The sequence below is a fragment of the Cynoglossus semilaevis genome, chromosome 20 (assembly GCF_000523025.1).
Source record: "Cynoglossus semilaevis isolate Cse_v1.0 chromosome 20, Cse_v1.0, whole genome shotgun sequence".
NCBI lineage: Eukaryota > Metazoa > Chordata > Actinopteri > Pleuronectiformes > Cynoglossidae > Cynoglossus > Cynoglossus semilaevis.
In genome coordinates, this window is record NC_024326.1 from 14,754,193 (window position 1) to 14,775,725 (window position 21,533).

The window sequence follows — 21,533 nt, forward strand, 5'->3', positions numbered from 1 at the left end:
TGTACTTCACTATCACTAGCACTAATAGTGGGTCACAACCAGCCACCTACTGTACTAGAGTTTGCAATGTTATGGTATGACCAGTTAATCCTTACCTGCTAGAGAAATGTATTCTATTCAAGTGAGCAACAGACTCACCTCCACATCATGTCATTTCATCTGATTAATCACCTGACAGGTCTGGATGGAAGCAGGATCTCAGATCATCTTCTCCTACAGTTTGGCCAGAGGGACCTTACAGGTTTTAGGAAGTTATAATGACTATGAAAACAACTGTTACAAGTGAGCAAGGCTTTATTATAAAAATGTAAATAAAAAATGATGGCACACATATACACACACACTGTTTGACAGTGAAAGCAAACTATCATTTTCTTCAGAATAAAATCTACATAATTATTATGCTTAAGGCTCAGTAACATAATGTCGACAGTATTTTTTATGTCCTTGACATTTTTATACAGGGTTTAAAAATTGTATTTATTCATCAGTGACCAGATCTCTTGTGTGACTGTAATGTGTCTCTGTCTTTGTCCTCCACAGAGACTCTTTCTGGCTGTGTCTGTTGAACAGTGGGACCAGTTTCTTTGCAGGATTCGTGGTCTTCTCTGTTCTTGGATTCATGGCTCACAAAAAGGGAGTCACTGTTGACAAGGTTGCTGACTCAGGTAAATGTAAATATTTGAATTGAACTACCTTTCAAACTTGGCCTCATCACTATTTCCTCAACAAGAAAAACATACCCAAGCATCTCTGGTCACTGTCTGACTCCCAGGTCCAGGCTTGGCCTTCATTGTTTATCCTGAGGCCACAGCTATGATGCCTTTGCCTCAGTTCTGGAGCGTCTGCTTCTTCCTGATGCTCTTCTTCCTCAGCGTGGACACATTTGTAATTACATTCTACTCTGTATTTAGACTCGTAGTTTTTACAACACCGTCATCACACACTTTATTTGCCTGCAGTTTGTGTCGGTCAAGTGTTTTGTAACATCTGTAAGTGACCTATTTCCAAAACACCTGCGGGGACCAGGAAGGTCTGAGGTCTTTGTTCTTCTGGTCTGTTTGTTCTTCTTCCTCACACAACTAATTCTTGTCACCGAGGTGAGTAGAAATACTGTTTTTGTGTCTACCCTGCTACTACTTTCACTGTTGTTAACAACAATGTCATTGTTGTTATCTTACAGGGAGGAGTGTATGTATTCCATCTTATTGATTATTATGGTTCTACTGGGGCTTGTCAATATGTCATGATGTTGTTACAGTGTCTTGCTCTGGCCTGGGGCTTTGGTGAGCAAATGTGATTCTAAATTTGCATTGACTTGTTTGACATGAAATACAAGACAGTATACCCTGATAAAAAATCATCCAGTCTATAAATTTCCTAGGTTGTGAACGTGTTACTAACATCATTGGAGACATGACAGGTCACAGACCTGCTGTTTTTTTCTGCATCTGCTGGAAATACATCATTCCTGTGCTGTCACTGGTGAGAAAAATAAGGGCCAACTGAAAAAAATAGTTAAGATTGTACTGGAACTAAGTCATTTTTGATGCCTTATCATTCTGTCTGTGGTAAGTAATTTTTGATGCCTTATCATTCTGTCTGTGACAGTTAGCCTTAATCATGTACCTGGTCGGTTACATGCATCTCAAGTTTAATAACTGGTACAGTTACCCTGACTGGGCGTATGCTCTGGGGTTGTTGATGACCCTCTCCTCTGTTCTGATGGTGCCACTCTGGGCAGTTGGGCAGATGTGTGTGACACCAGGATCCTTTGTCCAGGTCAGTGTTTAGAAATGATTAATGGCCTAAACTCCAGAAATCCAGAAATCATCCATATCCCATCTTTTAGCCTCAGTTTTTTTTCCAACATCAAACACTGCAGTTAAAACCTCCTGCTGAGCCTCATGGACACTGATTTGATGCTAACTTAATATTAGAAACTGTATTATTATTATCCTTGCTGGGTTGTTTTTACTATTAATCCATCTTCCATTAGCTATGGGAGCTGCAGGTTAAAGTCATGGTGAGGAATTGTTGTCAAAAATTCAAAAACATTGTGTTTGAATGCTCTTATCATTCTTTCCTCCAGCGCTGCACGATTCTTACTCGTCCTGCTGAGGATCAAGCAATGCTAAGAAGAAACACTGCAGAAGGAGGTACAGCTGTGGAGCTGATGATGTCAGATGGAGTCATGACTTAATGTGACAGAAAATATTCCACTTTTAAAAATTACTTCACATTCACAGCTCATTTGGTGAATTAATAAAGTTGGTCAATTATCACATCTGTGCAACGAAAACTCTGAAAATACCTTGTTGTCTTAATCAAAATAATTATTGCTATTACTGTTGAATAACTATCCATTCAAGCCTGACTGCCCCCCGTGTGGCTCATTACCATATCCAGGGCTTTGCTTTACATAACTGTCAAATACCTTTTTTCTTTTTTTACCCAAATAAGCTCCAGACTAATTCTGACCAATTACAATGATCCTTTATTTGTCAGAACTCTGCAAAATCCCATCACCAACTGAAATGGTCTGTGAACCTCATCAACTGAAATTGTTCTCTTCAATAACAGAATAGAAAAGAAGTCACATTTCTGTCCAGAAACACTGCACGTCACCATTGATCTCCTCGGATTCAAAGTCAAATTTTGTCAGTTTCCTTGTGTTGCCAGGCCAACCTGTGGCTGAAAGCCTGTAATATTTAAGTCAATTCACAGTAAGTTGTTACTGTAGATGTCATTAGCTCCACAGCTGTTCCGTCCTCTCCTGTCATTCTTTTCTGTACGGCTGGCTCTTTAGCAGGGCGACAAAGGGTGTTCCAACGCTGCAGGACCCACCACATTCCCTGCGACCACCAGGAGATACTCAGTTTTACTGGCCCAATGACCTCTCTCTTCAACCATCGTCTTATTCTTTTCTGCCTCTGTTCTCTACTCACCTCTGAACTATGCTATTATGAATATTTTTCACTTTAAGTGCCTCTTTAAGTATCTCTGTGCATAATTATGCAAATGTGAAACAAGTGAGTCTACTAGACTGCACGAAAGGCCCATTGTAACACATACTGCTCCTCTGCACTGGAAATGATCACCTCTGTTAAGCCACACCCACTCATCAGTGTAACTCATTCCACTGACTCACCATCGCCTATCAGGCCAGTATTCCTCTAATACTCTTTGTCAGCACTTGTTTCTGGACTGATCTCCATCCACCGGTGGCTCGGTGGCTCAGTGGCATCCTGCCCTCTTCTTTCGCTGGCATGAGACTCACCTTACTTGTCCCATGTCAACGATTGTGGATCCTCACCCCCCTCTCACCTGAACCACTGTTCCATCTGTGCTCCACACATGCAGTGAATTTCACACATGGAGTGGACCTCCCCATTTCATCATGCCTTCAGCAGGCCTCTGCTCTGCTTCCTTCCTCCAACCCCAGCTCTTCACCCGACCTCTCCGGCGTGCCAACTGAGTGCTTCAATTTCTGCCAGGTCTTCAGTAAAGCTAAGGCCACATCTCTGCCCTCACATCATCCATATGACTGCACCGTAGACTTCCTACCTGGTACTTCACATCACAGTGCACATCGCCTGTGCTCTTTTTGTCCAAGTTAGGACATGGAAACCATCATTCAGCATTTTCCTGGGGTTTCCCTAGTCATACCTGTGACAATTTGTTCACATTTGCTGATTAGAAAAAGACACAGCCATCAGAGAGCTTCTCGCTCTCTACATCTTCTTCTAGATTTTTCTGCTGATTGCTCTCTACATCTTCTTCTAGATTTTTCTCTGTGTGCTTGCTACAAATTCCACATTGTACTCTACCTTTACTCTCGTGAGAGCTACCTATATGTCTTATGTTTATAGAGGAATGTGTTCCATGTACTACTTGAACTAAATGATAATTTTGTTTCATGACTAACCAATATTGCCTGCAGCTTTGTTTAGGAAAAAAGATAAATCAGCACGCAATATGACTGATGGTGCAGACAGCCGTCAAATTGTATTCACGATGAGGTCAAATACTGGATCAGTTATTCACCTGTTCCTTCGTTCATTCATCTCTCCTCCAAATTCTGCCCCGGGGGTTGAGATCAGTCCCAACAGTCACTGGCTGAGGGTGGGGTAGCACAATGGATTGTTTTTAATTCACATCCAAGGCCAATTTAGAATGACAAATTAACCTCATTCCTAATATGATTTTTGGCAGCCTTGATGGGGAACAGTTGCAAAACCTGTAAAGGAGTTTGAGCCTTAAATCAGCTCAAATTACTGGTGAACACCTTCCCTTTTCTTTACTCAGACCAACACACAATATACAGATGGTGAACAGTAGACAGTCGGGTCTGTGGGGAATTGTCACTCACTGAGAAAACAGTTAACACAGCAGCAGTGGTGGTGGTAGTACCACACCCTCTTACACACAAGTGGGCCAGTAGAACTGGTATTTAGTTGAGCCCTCAGCAGTCCAGCATGAAAAACGATAGCCCTCTGTGTTTCAGGGAGTGGTTAGAAAATGTATTAAGCAGCCATTTGTGGTGAACCAGGGGGTTTATGCTCCCTCATGGCATCTGTGGAGTGAGGTCAGACGTATTGCTGTTTCTATTTGGGACAGCATGGTGAACTCACAGCTGTAGTTCCTACAGCAGCTGAGTCACAGTGGACTCTCACACGGACCGTTTCCTCCACTGGGGCGTGACAGTTACTTTGCAGTGCTGCTAATATTTTCCCACACGTTCCAAGAATTGAAAAAGCCTTTTGAGTGAGGTGTGAAACATCCGTGAAAATCTCTGAAGCAAGTCCATCAGCCCACATCTTGATTTTCTATAAATAACCTGTACGTTATCTCTAGTGTTGGTCAACTTAGTGGTTCATTTAGGTTTTAAAGAGGTTCAAACAGCATGGAACAATTTATCTTTATATGTTTTTATTTGTGGTATAAAACATGAATGTGGGATTTTTATATAAATTAACAAGCTGAACAGTTTTTCCCATAAAACGTTTTTTGAGGAGACCTTTGTTTAAACGCAATTTACTAACCCCTGTACAAGAAATGTGGCAGGTGAAAACATATACAACATATCTTGACTTTTTTACAGCTGATAATACTGCCCTGTCCTGCCCTGTCTTTGCCAACCTTTGATCTGCAAATGCGAGAATTTCATCTGCCTTTGATCAGTGAAAAAGCAGATCCTACCCTGACCAAAGACAGTGGCATAAAAGGAAATAGAAGAAGCTATGAATGATTAAATCCACAAGATAATAGATTAGACGTAGACTGAGGAACAAACTGGATAATACTGTTATGAGTTTTCAAGTTATGGAGGATAATAGTGCCCAGAAACCATTACCTAGTCTGTCAGAAACAACAGGAGTGAAGAGAGAAGACACAGAGGTGGCAGGGTAAACAGACTGCTGTAATCCACCCTACTACGCCTTCACTCCCCGTCGACCCCCGCTCCCTCCCCATTAGACAGCTCTCTGACATTACACCACTTGTGTAAAAAAAACCCACTACAATTTAACTTGTCCGTCCTAAAATTTAAGTGAAATTCACAAGGAAAACACAAGCATAAACAAAAGACTAAACATTTGGCATGACAGTAAGGTATTTCATTTTGGTTTTTAAAAGAGACTTAAGAACACAGTGGTAGATGTCACTGGAATGCAAAACATCAGCTTCACAGCATTCCTAGAATGTACTCTGGTTAGCCAACATTTCCAAAAAGGAAAATTGTATAATTAAAAAAAAAAGTCTTGTTTAAATAATTAAAATATGTTAACATGTCTCCAACAGCACAGGGGAGTTTCTTCACCATATATTTAATTGGTCAGATTTTAATTTAACCCTCAAAAATGAAGCATTTTAAATCAGAGCAAACTTGCAAATTTTAACTTGCCTTCATGATGTGTGTGTGTGTGTGTAATAGATTATGTAACGCAACTATAACTGTACTCATTAACATTTTTAATTACTTTTACTTACTTACTTTTTAATTTCCTAAGAGTGTGTTGATGAATAGAGGACGATGCTTTTAATTTCCTAATAGTGTGTTGATGAATAGAGGACGATGCTGTAGCAGGGTTTGTTCTTCCACAGTGGGAAGGGGAGCGCCGAGGTGACGTCATAGTTATCCACATCCACAGCAGCGGGAGGAGGAAGAGGAGGAGTGAGTCGTACAGCCGCTCATCCACCGGTGTCATGGCTTCCTAACAGGAGCAGGAACCGACTGAGAGCAAAACAAGCGTTTTCTGTTGAATGCTCCCACACTTTAGGCTCCACATTTCCAGCACCCGTGGTTGGGACAGAGGGGCCCAGCCTCTCTTTTCACTCCCCCTCGTCATCTGCAATCCAGGATATACTTTTAATAACAAGATTTTATTGGTGAATTTCCATTCGCGAACGGCGGAAGATGGCCGACCCGGCGGAGTGCACCATCAAAGTGATGTGCCGTTTTAGGCCCCTGAACAGCTCCGAGGTGACCAGAGGGGATCGATACATTCCCAAGTTCCAAGGGGAAGATACAGTCATTATCGCGGTGAGTAAATTCTTTTGTTATTTTCCCACCGTGAGCCTGAGGGACACAGCCCTGCGGCTCTGTCTGCTATACGCCATTTTTATTGTCTTGTGGCTACCGTAGTTAGCACCTTAGCCTGTGAGCTAATGTTAGCTCTGAGCTGACCTGTCCACTGCGTCGGCTGTGGCTATGGTCTGCCGCCGCCCATGTTTTTAAAATGTAAAAAATATTTTACACCTTACTCCTAGTTTCGTAATTTCAAGGTCCGTTAACAGCACTTTTTATCGTCCACCTTTAAAGCGTCTGATTATCATGTCTGGAAACTGTCAGTATTCGCAGTTTCCCTGTCACTGCTCAAGAGCTGTCATTTAACAAAGCCACAGTCACATCGGCTGCTTCAAACTACTGGTCATCCTGTACATCATGACTTTATTTCTGTTGTCGTGGTTTCGCCTCATTACTAAACTGCTTGACGTATTTTCATTAATGTAATATTTAAAACCATGTTGCGTCTGCGTGAAGCCCAAGCTTTAATTTAATGGATGCTTCAGAAGCTAGGCCAGCTGGTAGTTGACAGATTAGCCGGCCTCGGGTAGCACTAGCTACATTTAATACAATGCTTAATTAAAGCTTACATTATCGAGTTGACCAGGTGGCTTTATAACCGTACCCCCTAACTAATTGAATATATTGATCCCACTATTAAAACTAAACAAGTGATACATAACTTAATATAAAACCGTCCATAAGATGATGTGAACGTATTGTGGATGACATAAATCATACAAATTGCCTTGATCCAGATGCAAAACAACATCCCAGAAACTATAATAGGCAGAAGAAGGGGAAAAAACACTCCACAACGGTTGGATCCATCTTTCAGGAGGGGGAACCCTCCAGTAGATCATTTCTTTAGTCAACACACAGTGACAATAAAGGTTACATTTTGTTGTTGTTTACGTACTATCCATCCATCCATCCATTTTCATCCGCTTATCCGTTGCCGGGTCGCTGGGGCAGCAGTCGCCACCCAAATCACATTGCACCGTACCAACCCCCCTGAACCTTCCTGCGGGTGGTGAGTCCACTGGAAGGTACCAACTGCCCTAACTGGGATTCGAACTTGCCCAGGAGGTGAACCCTGGGGTTCCACACCAATGACAGAGACATTGCCTCTGGGCCAAAGCGCCACTGTTTACGTACTATGGTAATCCTAATAAGCTTTGGAATAGTAGTGGTTGTACGTTTGAATGATGCATTCAAGTATGCCCTGAATTGATAGTGTGCTATATTTCTTTTGTAAATTATGTGAATCAGAAGTTAAAATTAAAGCAAGAAGAACCACACTTTTGTCTTTTTTGTCAGTGGTTAAACATGCCTCTCATTCCTGTGACTTTAAGACCCATCTTCAAACACCCATATAACATGGTGGACATTGTACTTTTCCTTGACTACTTCCTCCTTCGTGTACTTACGTGCTTACTATCAGCCACTGTTCAAACAAATTATACTGAATTTTCATTTTCAAGTTTTTGATTTTGTAGTAGCTTAGTAAAATGCAAAGCACTACTGTATAACAAAATCATTCACTCTACTTTCTTATAGTGTTATAAACATAGGGGACTTTGGCCCTGTAACACCTGCCTTTGCTATGATTTTTATCAAGTCCCTTATCGGGTTGGGGGGGGCAGCAGTCGCCACCCAAATCACATTGCACCATACCAACCCCCCTGAACCTTCCTGTGGGTGGTGGGTCCACTAAAAGGTATTAACCACCCTAACCGGGATTCGAACTTGCGCAGGAGGTGAACCCTGGGGTTCCACACCAATGACAGAGACATTGCCTCTGGGCCAAAGCGCCACTGATGAGAACATATTAAAATTTAACATAAGTAGAAAGTGCCTTATCTAATGACACTGAATTGACAAAGAATGTGACACTGAGTTCAGCGTTGGATGAAATGCTTGTCATGCTAAGTCATCCTGACCCTATACATTATCTTTTAAAAGAGGAACCATATGCACAACTTGGTCATTGTCTCTGCAACAGAGCTGTAGGGCAGGACTAAAAAATATATTAGCTTGAAGTTTGGTTCAGTTTTATTCCTTACATAACGGCAATCAGAAACATAACTGCTGACACATATCAAGTTGCTGCATGTTAAAGGTGCAAAACTGCACAGCACAAAAGCATGACTGGTTAACCATTACTTTTTTTTCCTGAACAACAGTCTATCTTTCTCTCTGTGGACTTTGTTGTTCTTTTTGTATTCAAGTGCATCTTTGAAAGACAATATGGAGCTGTAGAAAACGGTCTTCAGTTTCATTCATGAAAGAGATATGAATCACATCCTTTTCAGAGTTAAACTGCTTGACACTATATGGTGATGTATTCTCAACACAACAGCAGTTGCAAATGCAAACAGAGAGGTCTATTAATGCTGTGAGAACTTCTTCAATGGCCACACAGACAATGACTTCAGGCCAACAGCTCATAGAAACCAGGCTGCCCCTGCCCATGAGACAATGCGGCCCTGCCCAGTTCAAAATCCTGGTCAGATGCAGTGCCAGAATGCCATTGCTGTTGCTGAGATCCACAAGTGTTACAGCTAGGATCATGATTGCTCATTCTGGTGCATCTGCTGTGAGAGGTACAACACTTACTGTGCCCATGAGCAGCAGCCCAGGCCTCCTGGGTAATCCTGTGTTTTTCTCCTGGTTACCAGCTGTGCGACCAATCGGAGCAGGCACTCAAACTGCTGCTGGGAAATCTCTGCGGATGAGGAGTATTATTATTATGATCTTGATGATGCTCATTGTTTTGCAGTAATGTTGCTGGCACTTGGCTCATCAAACTAATGTATTTATGTTGTAGATCATTTAAAGATTTCAGCCCACCTTTCAGGAGGCCAACTTTGCTGTCATCTGTGCTGTAGCATATAAATCATCTTTGGATGTCCTAATACTTTAGACAATTAGACATTAATAGAAAGGTTTGCATTATTTCAGGCCAACTGTGTACCTGTAAGGAAGCATGAATACGGTTGTAATACTATAAATACTTTGGAAAAGTGACCTATTTTCCTCAGCAACACAAACCCACACAGACTTCATGCATTCATATCAGACTTGTGGGAATGCTAGATTGCTGTGGACTTTGTCATAGCAAAGCTGTCACCATGAACATGACAAAGCAGTCATGAATCTTCTACACGTGCATTTTATTATAATTGGATTTTTAGCAAGTAATCCCATTACGGAGAGTCGTAGGTAAGGAAGCCAGTGGCAGCAATAACAATAGGGTCTTTAAAACCTGGGCTTCACTATTGTTTGCTGAGAGTGTCTGGCAGAGCAGATAGTGGCTCCAAGCTCATGTTTTTGCAAGCCTTAATTGTTAGGCTGTAGGCTGTTGAAGTGAATTATCAATGTCATTAGATTCTACACCGCTACACTCTGTCGAACCGAGCTGTACGACAGATGAGACATCTGTCAAGGAGGGTATTATCACATAGGCAGGATTCTCTGCTGTAGTTGTAGGAATAAATCTTCCACTGCCTAAGCCTCTGTTGGCAGACAGTAAGATATGTTTGTTGTCGCTGCTATGTTTACATGCATTATTAGTCTGAATGAGTCTGTGCGCCAGTCAGCGATGTCTCGAGGGTGTCACCAGCCACTTGTCAACATTCTCTGTTACATTCCCTGCCTCTTGTTACAATCACAGGTGTTTACTTCAGACCTATCCATCTACAGCTGCTGCTGCTTAGGCATGTGTGTTTTGCAAACTAAAGCATTAAATGTTAGCAGGAGGGCTGTCTTGGCCTGAAACTACCAATACATTACTAACAGGTCCCCACCCATCTGACTGGAGATGAGTCAGCTGTGAAACCAAACCTCTGAACATGGCCGTCCAAGCAGAACCTCACAATAGTGTATGGCGTTGTTTGTATTTAATGCCCTGACATTACACATCGTTAAGTCCAGCGATTGATTGCTGTATTACTTACATTTGGCCCGGAAGTGTTTGCCAAGTCCTGAAACAGACTGGCATTTAAGTGAGAGATAAAAGTGCAGTGTCTAGTTTTTTCACAGCAAATAGGGTACTGAGATGGTTGGTGGGATGTTCATGTCGGACGAAATAGACACAGAAAAATGTCAGACATATATATAGACATATATGTACACACTTAAGTATGACAACGCCGTCTGTGGCTCTGGCTCATCCTCCTTCCTCTCCTTGTATTTCAGAGTAAACCCTACATGTTTGACAGAGTGTTTCAGTCAAATACCTCACAGGAACAAGTGTACAACGCCTGCGCCCAGAAGATTGTAAAAGGTGATGTATTTATTTGTATCAGCATGTTTACTGTCTGGATTCTCTACATAAAGACAAGTGAAAATACAGCAGTTGTGTCACTGTGGGATTTCTGTATGAACAAGGACTATTTGTTTCTCTTTAGATGTTCTGGAGGGATACAACGGAACCATTTTTGCATATGGACAGACTTCGTCTGGTAAAACACACACCATGGAGGTAAGAACTGACCTAAGAATGTCAGAAACACGTGATGAATGTGTCAGAATAAGCAGACTATTGTTGCCTCTTTGTTCACAGGGGAACCTTCATGACACAGATTCAATGGGAATCATCCCCCGGATAGTTCAAGACATTTTCAACTACATCTATTCAATGGACGAAAACCTGGAGTTTCATATCAAAGTAAGTTGATAATGGAGTTTTAGCCTATCTTAGCTTATCCCTTCCCTATTCTTCCTACTATGTTAAACTTATTCACATGTGCTTTTAATAAATTCTGGAAGAAAAATACTGTTGATGCTTCCATATGACTAATCAAATACCCTATTACTTCTCACAGACTGATGATTTTTTAGATTTGTCTCTAGAAATAATAATTTATGTCCCTCTGTTTTCCAGGTTTCATATTTTGAAATCTACTTAGACAAGATCCGAGACCTTTTGGATGGTGAGCGACAGAATAAGAACATTTTTCTTTCTCCCTGTAATTATACCAGATAGTGGTGAAATATTAAACTATGCTAGATGTTAATTACCTGCCAAGACTAAGACTCCATGATGTAATTAGTAATTAGTGTCTTCACTAACACATGTCCCTTGACCTTAGTTATCTCTGAAGGTTACAGCTCTCAGATCTGATGCTCAGGTTGATTTTGTCTCCTTTTCACTTCCAAAGTTACAGCGTTGCTGCTTCAGCTCAAAGACAATACAAAGTCTTGTGCATTTGTGCTGACATGGTGTCGCATCATTTAAGATCTTGCACCTGTGTCTTCACCATCCACTTCTGTCACTGTACAAAGCCATAGGTTGCAGTTCTGGGGGTTTGTTTTTTCTGCTCTTCTGTCACAAACACACACCACCTCCTGCTTACCTCGGTGATTCATCTCGAGCGATTACTCACGCTGCATAAAAATTAATTGGCCTTTCTTAAATTGGCTGATTCAATGAAAGGCAATGTTTACTGTGAACAAACAGACTGTTTGTTGTTAGACTAATATAAACGACTGTAGATGTTTACTGTGAACAAACAGACTGTTGTTAGACTAATATAAACGACTGTATGCACAGAGTAATGACTGACTCATTAAAACAACTTCAACATGAAAACATTTAGGCCAGTCTTTGGTCTCGGCTTATAATTCTACTATTACACATCTACAAATCTGAATTTAAAAAAATGTATTACAAAAAGACCAGAATATTCCCTGGTCATGATGATAGAACATGCCTTTTTCAGTCCATACGAACCTGCTGACTGCAAGGATTTCATGTTAAATCTGCAAATCTAGTAACAGCGACTGAATTTTAGCAGTAATTTCCTGCTAGGAAATGGACTTCCTTCTGGAAAATCCTCCAGAGTCCATTTGAAAGGTGTTGCCGGAAACTGGCAGTTACTGTATCTTTGGTCACCATATTTCTTCTTTGCATTACTTTTGAAAATCAGTCAAGTGTGTGAGAAGAACCGTGACAGCAGTTTTATTTTTCAAACAGAGTTAAGTTTAGCACCTGCAAACAGGTTCCTAGTCAAACAGAATTCAAGTGTAAATGGTCCATGGACAAAGAACATATATATATGACAATGTGCACTGTGTTTTTGACCTGTTGTTCCTTTTATTTTCCAGTGTCAAAGACTAATTTATCCGTGCATGAAGACAAAAACAGAGTACCCTACGTCAAGGTTGGCCCTTTTACTGCAGTCACCAGTTAAACATCTGGTCAAACCTGTCAGGTCAGCACATTTCTCTTACCTTCTTTCTGTCCTTTTTGTGTTTTTTTCTTTTTGTTTTTTAAAGGGCTGCACTGAGAGGTTTGTCTGCAGCCCAGATGAAGTCATGGATACCATTGATGAAGGCAAATCAAACAGACATGTAGCAGTTACAAGTAAGAAAACAGGACCGACTTCTGCCACTACAGTCTGTGACAGAAACGTACAGGGTTTGTTCTGACACATGGATGTCTCCTGTCTTGTAGACATGAACGAACACAGCTCCAGGAGTCACAGCATCTTCCTGATCAACGTCAAACAGGAGAACACACAGACAGAGCAGAAGCTCAGTGGTAAACTCTACCTAGTGGATCTGGCTGGTAGTGAAAAGGTAGGAGATGTTGGAAAGAGAGCACAGCCACTATTCTTGGTATCATCAGACGTGTCTATTTTAGTGACGGGAGCAGACCCATTTTATTTTTATTCATTCCTCTCCTCTACACCTTTGGAAGTGCTGATGTTGTTATTTGTGTTTTTTCCAGGTCAGTAAAACAGGAGCAGAAGGAGCTGTGCTGGATGAAGCTAAGAACATTAACAAGTCACTGTCATCCCTGGGGAACGTCATCTCTGCTCTGGCTGAAGGAACGGTCAGTAATGACCTGTTCTCACCCAAGTGTTGGTTAATGGTTGTCTGTTGGTGACCTACATGACATTAAAGGAGCCGTCTGTGTCGAAGTGTGGTCATGATGTGAAGTTGTTTCATATGGTCGGAGATCAACTTGTCACTGTCAAATATATAATGACCTTTCAGATCACTTTTAGAGCCACTCTGTCAACTGCATAATCTCAAGTGTCTTTCAACAATGAATGGAAGGTTTGAAAATACAATTAAAAAAATACTTCACCAGCACATAATGGGAATATAATTTGAGTTTAGTATAAAGGGCTAAAATACTTCACCAGCACATAATGGGAAGGCTATAGAAAAAGGTGACAGGATCCTCGGACATATTCAAAACTAAAAAAAACAAACAAATGTTCCAGTGCAGACGAAGGGAAAAACAAACAAATGTTCCAGTGCAGACATTGCTCTGGGATTTCGACCTCCAAGTTGGTCATATTACATTAGTCAGCATTGTTCCCACAGAACACCAACATTCACATCTGCCACACGGAGAGTCAAATGTTTCTCATCTTAAAGTGCAGCTTGTGATTTGCAAGATCCAGTTCTGTCATCACGCAAAAGGTCAATGAGCAGCAGTCCCATTGATGCCTTCACTGGTGGACGTTAGTTCTCAGCCCTTCAGCTTGAATCTTTACCATTGTTCCTATTGAACTCTCATATGTTTTCTCCCATCTGAATGATCCATCCTGACCTCAGGTGATCGTTTTCCCGAAATGTTAATTAAGCAGCACTTTGAAGTTGAGGACCTGATGTGAAGTTGCTGATGCAGTGAGAGTGCCTAGTTATCAGCTCCACAGTCTGAGTGAGGGGTGCATGAAAGCTATCTGTGGTTCCTCTCGTTGGTGCAGATACCATTTTACCCTGAAGCACTGTTTAGCTTTTGCAGTTTGTTACCAATTACACACTTTGGTTGATCAATGATTGGTTTGTTCTGGCCACCGTCGGCTTGTAAACAACCGTAGGCAGACAGCTGCTGATATATTTGTGCTGGTTCTAAACAGATAAGCTATTGTATAGTGACTGAGGGTTCTGGTCTTATCAGAACTAAAGCACACCGCTGCTGGCTCAGCTCATAGTTTCACATTAACAAGTCAGATGTGTCAAGGTACCTTGATCGTCGCCAAGCTTTAGCATTGTTTACAAAAAATGGATGAAAAAGTTGAAAAGGAGACTTCTGTTGATCTAACCATCACAGTGCAGAGGCATGTTGAAAAGGAAACTTCTGTTTGACTGATCTAACCATCACAGTGCAGAGGCATCGGTACGATATATTGTGTTCTTCTCCATTAACACTCTGTGACGGTGTGTGTGTGTGGTTGCCAGGCCTACATCCCATACAGAGACAGCAAGATGACCCGTATCCTACAGGACTCGTTGGGTGGGAACTGTCGGACCACCATCGTTATCTGCTGCTCTCCTTCCTCCTATAACGAGGCTGAAACCAAATCCACTCTCATGTTTGGACAGAGGTAAATAGACCCAGTTCCTAAAGATGATATTACCAGGAGACTATTACCAGGAATTACATGTAATACCAAATGCACATAGTGGATTATAGAAGTTTTTTTTTCCAGCTTCACTTTAGTCCTTGTTACAATACCTCAGGTAGCCATCAACCATGGGCACATTTAATTAGTTAGTTATAATTTTATTTTTCCCCTCACACAGAGCTAAGACTATTAAGAACACAGTGACAGTGAACATTGAGCTCACAGCAGAGCAGTGGAAGCAGAAGTACGAGAGAGAAAAGGAGAGGAACAAGACCCTGAGGAACACCATCACCTGGTTGGAGAATGAGCTCAACCGCTGGAGGAATGGTAAAGATACAGTTCTGCTGGTTGTTACTGATTTATAGTCTTTTTTTTTTACCAGACCATTTTTTAAAATTATAATCTGATGTACCACCTCAGGTGAGAGTGTCCCAGTGGAGGAGCAGTTTGATAAGGAGAAGGCCAACGCTGAGGTTCTGGCTCTGGACAACATAATCAACGACAAGCCTGTGTCTACGCCTAACGTTCCCGGTGTTCGCCTCACTGATGTGGAGAAGGACAAGTGTGAGGCCGAGCTGGCCAAACTTTACAAACAGCTGGACGATAAGGTGAGACCTGGGGAAAGACGCTCCCACAGGAGTTTCTGCTTGTTTCATTCTTTTATAATGAATGAATGTTGCTTCAATAGTCCAATAGTTGTTTCAGATGTATTAGCTAATGCTAACGTACTCCTTTACACACAACAGGATGAGGAGATCAACCAGCAAAGCCAGCTGGCAGAGAAGCTGAAGCAGCAGATGCTGGACCAGGATGAGGTGAGTCCTGGTAGTGCTGTGGAGGAGTAGAGGAGCAATGTGAGCCAGGTGGTACTGCTCCTCCATCACTGCTGTCAGAGAAAGACAGATTTACTGTCGTTAAACTGTCGTGTTAAGGAGACTTGTTTGACCTTATTTTATATTATTTTTTTGGACATGTGACAGCACCGGCAGCGGGTCTTGTGCCTGATGATGGTATATTTAACCTGTTTTTAGTGTGTGTGTTGACTGTCATCTCGTTGGAACAGTTCTGGCATAATTAATTATCTATGCTGCTCGCAGTTTCCTTTTTTCTTTTCTTTTTTTTTTTTAAACAGACATGCCAGAGGGCTAACGTTGGATTAACAACTCATTAATACAAAGCACCTTTTCAAACAAGTCCAAATTATAATGCAGGCATCTAGTAATTGCTGCAGTGCTAATGGAGTTGAAGTTAAACTCCTGCTTTCTGTTTGCAGCTCCTCGCCTCCTCCCGCCGCGATCACGAGAACTTGCAGGCTGAGTTGAACCGCCTCCAGGCAGAGAACGAGGCCTCCAAGGAGGAGGTTAAGGAGGTGTTGCAGGCTCTGGAGGAGCTGGCCGTCAACTACGACCAGAAGAGTCAGGAGGTGGAGGACAAGACCAAGGAATTTGAGGCCATTAGCGAGGAGCTGAGCCAGAAATCGGTAACGATGCCAAACATTGTCGTGACTGTGACAGACATGCACATCTGTAATAAGACCTGTACAACCTGGAATGATGAATAATAATGTTTCTTAAAACATATCTATATAATATTTATATATATTTAAATACAGTGGGTGGGGTGAGAGGTGTACAGAGAGAGAGAGAGGTTATACAGCATGGAGATTTCCTCAAGTGTTGATTTATTTTAATACTAAAGTCAGACCAACACCTCTGTAATAGTAAAGACTAAAGTTAGACCAAAAAAAAGACAAAAATTTGTTTAAATCATGCTACAAACAAATGGCTATAATATGTATAAAAATTACACAACAGTAATGTAAAGGGAAAATAAAAGTAAAGAGCAAAAGTTTAAAAAAACTAATGAAGGAATTAATTTTATATTTTACTAATGTTACATTTGTTGTTGTTCCTTTCAGTCTGTCCTGTCGTCTCTGGACTCTGAGCTGCAGAAACTGAAGGAAATGTCCAACCACCAGAAGAAGAGAATGACCGAGATGATGTCATCTCTGCTCAAAGATTTAGCTGAGATTGGAATCGCAGTTGGCAGCAACGACATCAAGGTATGTGTAAAACAGTTGTCACGTCCGTAGCCACACACTGTCCTGTCAGAGAGCCTGCACAGAATCAAACCGCCACAAACGCCATTGTGTGGCTGCTCTTTTCTTCAAAGCAGCACGATGGCGGGAGCGGTCTGATTGACGAGGAGTTCACGGTCGCTCGTCTGTACATCAGCAAATTGAAGAGTGAAGTGAAGACGATGGTGAAACGCTGCAAACAGCTGGAGAACACCCAGTCAGAGAGCAACAAGAAGATGGACGAGAACGAGAAGGAGCTGGCTGCCTGCCAGCTGCGCATCTCCCAGGTAGCTGAGCCTCTGCGGCTTCATAACATTAATAAACATTGTCTTTATTGTTGTCATAAAAACAGGTTTCTAACATCCCTGCTGTTCTCCTTTCTCCAGCACGAGGCTAAGATCAAGTCCCTGAGTGAGTACCTGCAGAACGTGGAGCAGAAGAAGAGGCAGCTGGAGGAGAATGTGGATTCGCTCAATGAAGAACTTGTCAAGCTCAGCGCTCAGGGTAAGTGTTCCTTCGATGAGCAGAGCTCCAGCATCGTACACAGGACTGTGATCAGAACCAGAAGAGTTGAAGTAACAGGAAATGAGCAGGTGTTGAACTGCAGTGTCTAGACCAGGCAGTACTTACCAGATCCACAAATCCAGCCCAGACCAGTGCAGGTTCAGAACCAAATCATACGCAGTCAGCTGTTCAGATTTGTTCTAGATGTTAGTCCGGTGGTTGACACGGATGAGTCGTCAGCAGTGAACAGAGGTGTCTCTGTGCGATGAAGGTGGTGGAAAATTAGACAGACTTTATATTTAAACCACGTTAAATAGGTGAGGCAAGTCTGTTTATATACAGCACCGTTTGGAATAAAAATGTCTTTATAGAACAGAAGATGAAAAAAACCTGTGTGAAATTCCAAGCTGTTCCACTTTCACTGCTCCCACAGTGAAAACCATTGAATCTGAGCTGGCTTTAAAATCTGTAGAATATCACCAATGATTTGGTAAAAACTTGTTGTAGTCAGTGAAGTACTGTAAAAAAAAAACAAAAACAGGTCAGGTCTATAGAAACTGTCTGCACTTTGGCCTGTTATTGATTTCACTTATGTAATAAGTCTGAGACAGTGGAAGACCTGGTGTGAGTCTAATAAATAAGTTAGCTCAGAACCTTACTGAGGAGCTAGACCTTGATGTACTTCCAAGACTAGCGGCAGTACTTTATGAGAATCCTGTGAAGTGAGTGTACTGTAGGAGGAATGTGTTGAAGTGTTTTTGTCTCTGTGAGTTGATTCTAAATAAACTAGTCTGATTATTCGGTCATTTAGAAACATGCAAAGTCCAATCTGGTAATTGTATGCTTTATGTATTAATCTTTTTTAATACGTTTGCTGTGGAAACTTGAAAAACTCTGATTGTGAATCATGTGTTTTACAGAGAAAGTTCATGCCATGGAGAAGGAGAACGAGATCCAGACGGCCAATGAAGTCAAGGTTGGTGCTGCTGCTTCAGTTCACAGAACAAACTCTATAAAGAACCTCAGTTATTGTCCGCTAGAACATCAAACGCTATCAAACTGAACACAGGCAACATTTTATTTTCCAATTCACTCTGTTAGTGTGAATTGGAACTTTATAAACCTGTGTGTGTGTTTGTGTCTGTTATCAGGAAGCTGTGGAGAAGCAGATCCATTCCCACCGCGAGGCTCATCAGAAACAGATCAGCAGCCTGAGAGACGAGCTGGACACCAAGGAGAAGCTGATCACCGAGCTGCAGGAGTAAGAAGTCACCCTCCTCTGTGATAACGGTGCAGCGGAGGCTGTGATTGTGTCATTGATCGTGTTGAACACCGTGGAATGTTTTTTTCTACATTTTAGTCAAAACCAGAAGATCATGCTGGAGCAAGAGAGGCTAAGGGTGGAGCACGAGAAACTGAAGAACACCGACCAGGAGAAGAGCCGCAAACTGCACGAGCTGACGTACGTCTACCACACAGCAGGGGAATGACAGGATTGAAATGCAGTCATTTTTTATCAACTAGTAATTGTCATTTTCACACACCCTCATTTGTTTTGTTCAGTGTGATGCAGGACAGAAGTGAACAGGCCAGACAAGACCTGAAGGGTCTGGAAGAGACGGTGGTGAGTTGATGTTCAGTGCTAATTTAGAAGAAAATGTTTCCTCTTTCTTGTAGACATTTGGAAGGAAATAAGTGTAATTGTTGTTCCTTCATTTTATTTTAGGCCCGAGAGCTGCAGACGCTTCACAACCTGAGGAAACTGTTTGTTCAAGATCTGGCCACTAGGGTGAAAAAGGTAAGCACATTTCTGGTCAAATTCAACTCGTCTGATGGAGAAGAAGTGTTTTTAGTTTTCTGCTTATTAACATGTTATTGTCGTGATTCTGCAGAGCGCTGAGATGGACTCTGACGACACCGGGGGCAGCGCTGCACAGAAACAGAAGATCTCCTTTCTTGAGAACAATCTTGAGCAGCTCACCAAAGTTCACAAACAGGTAGGAGAGTGGGCTGCTCAGGTGTTCACCTTCATCTCTGATTCCGTTTACAGAGTCATTGCCTCAGTTGCTGTTACACATGGGTTACGGTGTTTAGAAATGTTGCAGTTTGGTGCTGACATGAACGCTGGTCGCTGTGTTGCAGCTGGTGCGTGATAATGCAGACCTGCGCTGTGAGCTTCCAAAACTGGAAAAGCGCCTTCGTGCTACGGCTGAGCGGGTCAAGGCCCTGGAGTCTGCTCTGAAGGAGGCCAAGGAGAACGCCGCCCGTGACCGCAAGCGCTACCAGCAGGAGGTGGACCGCATCAAAGAGGCCGTCAGAGCCAAGAACATGGCCAGGAGGGGCCATTCAGCTCAGATCGGTGAGTGGTGAAAACCACAGCTGCACTTCAGCTCCAGCTGTTGAAGGAGTGACTGTGTTTAAAATGTCAAAAAAGAAATACATGGCTCAAAGTAAAATATAAGGTATATTTTATATATTGGTCTGTCAGACTTCTCTGAGGACTGTAGATATTCACGTAGAGTTCCTGTAGTGTTTATTAAAGACAAATGTTCCTCGTCTCCCCCTCAGCCAAACCCATCCGACCTGGACAGCAGCCGGTGGCGTCTCCCACCCACCCCAACGTCAACCGCAGTGGTGGAAGCTTCTACCAGAACAGTCAGACGGTGTCCATCAGAGGAGGCAGCGGCAAACCAGACAAGAAGTGAGTCCTCGGATGTTAACACTAGAAACACGCCACCTGCTGGAGAGGTTTCCAAACACAAGTGTTTGAAAACCTCTGCCGTGTACTCACTGAGTCCGTTTCATGTTCACTAACATTTCTCTCCTTCTCTCTGTTTTCTCTGCAGCTGAGAAGCAGCAACATGGAAGGATAATACCACAGAACTAGAAGAAGCCAATAACACGCCGACACCCCCATCTCCTCCCCTTCCCCCCTCCCCACCAACCTGTCATTCCATTACCCAGAAACCTAGCTCCTAGTCGCTGCTCTGGAGCCAAGAAGAAGTTTCTGAATTATAAATATATATATATAAATATTCCTGGCCTGTACAGCTCTGCCCACACCCCCACTCTCCTCCCACTTCACCTCCCACTTCACCTCACCTCTCATCCCACACATATCTCACTTTCTCTTACTGGATGTCATAAATTATGGAGAGGGGAAAGAGACAGGTTTAATTTTCCAAAAGTCAAGATAACACAGCTTTTGCTGGGAGAAAACATGGGCTTTTGTTTTTTGTTTTTTATTAATTTAACTTAATTGCACAGTGTCATGGGTCGTCATCATGCCAGTAGTCCTGCACTGTGCCCAGCTGAATGTAACGGTAGAAAAGAATCAGAGGAGGGAAATAAAAAGAGCTGAATTCAGCCGGTGAGATCTCTGTTAACCCTGTAGGCCGGTTACCTCTGTCCATGTCATGATCACGTGATCGCTATCGACAGTCGGTCGGTGACACACACGCCTCTCATATGCTCACCATATGCTTCCATATGTCTAAAACTAGAAAAAAGGCAGTTTGGAATTGACTGGATGGTGTCAAACACTGCTGTTCTGTCTGCTCTTGTTGTACAGATGTAAAAAAAAGAAAGAAAAAGGCACCAGAGCACAGAGAGAACTGGACGGGGAAAAAGAATGATTTAAAAAATGAAATCCCAGGCAGTAGAGGTGTGTACTGTAGATGTATTTAACTAAATACCCGTGGAGGTTGACTGTTTTTATCATTAAGTTAAAATAAACTCTAAACATGTACTTGTTGTCAGTGAGGTGATGAGAAGGAGGTCGAGAATGTAGGAGGAAGGAATCCCGCCAAGTGGAGGAAGAATCCGTTTCTACCTTTCAGCACAGTCATCGCTTCGTAGCTGAGTGTGTCGTTGTTAACCGGCTGGTTAGTCACGCTGTGTCAGTGGAGTCTGGTAGTTCTCTCTGTCTGTGCGAGCACGCTGACCGCAGGCCTTCACACTGGGGCGACGGTGGCGTCCGTCCCGTCCTCGTTCCACTTCTTTTGGACTCAGATTT

The 21,533-nt window shown here is 42.4% G+C and overlaps 2 protein-coding genes across 3 annotated transcripts in view; both read left to right on the plus strand.

Annotated features, from left to right (window-relative positions):
* Positions 1-1,858, plus strand: part of LOC103396819 (sodium- and chloride-dependent betaine transporter-like) — a 4,192-nt gene extending 2,334 nt beyond the window's left edge. Inside the window, exons 7-13 of the mRNA XM_025052548.1 lie at positions 179-282; positions 544-668; positions 776-888; positions 963-1,100; positions 1,184-1,286; positions 1,385-1,485; positions 1,612-1,858. Coding sequence (XP_024908316.1) covers positions 179-282; positions 544-668; positions 776-888; positions 963-1,100; positions 1,184-1,286; positions 1,385-1,485; positions 1,612-1,794 — 867 coding nt within the window. The 3' untranslated portion in view covers positions 1,795-1,858. The remainder of the gene's footprint in view (positions 1-178; positions 283-543; positions 669-775; positions 889-962; positions 1,101-1,183; positions 1,287-1,384; positions 1,486-1,611) is intronic.
* Positions 1,859-6,105: 4,247 nt separating this feature from the next.
* Positions 6,106-21,266, plus strand: LOC103396799 (kinesin-1 heavy chain). 2 transcript variants are annotated; one of them, XM_025052536.1, is made up of 26 exons: positions 6,106-6,544; positions 10,769-10,856; positions 10,981-11,054; positions 11,136-11,240; positions 11,457-11,505; positions 12,680-12,735; positions 12,851-12,938; positions 13,029-13,153; positions 13,305-13,409; positions 14,771-14,916; positions 15,116-15,264; positions 15,358-15,545; positions 15,684-15,752; positions 16,211-16,417; positions 16,856-16,999; positions 17,110-17,301; positions 17,401-17,518; positions 18,439-18,494; positions 18,670-18,779; positions 18,879-18,980; positions 19,082-19,142; positions 19,245-19,316; positions 19,411-19,515; positions 19,661-19,877; positions 20,087-20,219; positions 20,365-21,266. In XM_025052536.1, exons 1-26 carry the CDS (start codon positions 6,419-6,421, stop codon positions 20,366-20,368), a joined length of 2,889 nt encoding a protein of 962 aa, XP_024908304.1. In that variant the 5' UTR covers positions 6,106-6,418; the 3' UTR covers positions 20,369-21,266. The 2 variants fall into 2 exon arrangements, with proteins under 2 accessions (XP_024908304.1, XP_024908305.1); XM_025052537.1 differs by having other exon boundaries at positions 17,113-17,301.
* Positions 21,267-21,533: the final 267 nt, after the last annotated feature.

What these genes read in the sequence shown, in the direction of transcription:
- LOC103396799 (XM_025052536.1), top strand. Translation starts at nt 6,419, where the DNA reads ATGGCCGACCCGGCGGAGTGCACCATCAAAGTGATGTGCCGTTTTAGG. An exon ending in ACAAACAGCTGGACGATAAG is followed by an intron (nt 15,546 to 15,683) that starts GTGAGACCTGGG and finishes TACACACAACAG; the next exon opens with GATGAGGAGATCAACCAGCA. An exon ending in CTGATCACCGAGCTGCAGGA is followed by an intron (nt 18,780 to 18,878) that starts GTAAGAAGTCAC and finishes TCTACATTTTAG; the next exon opens with TCAAAACCAGAAGATCATGC.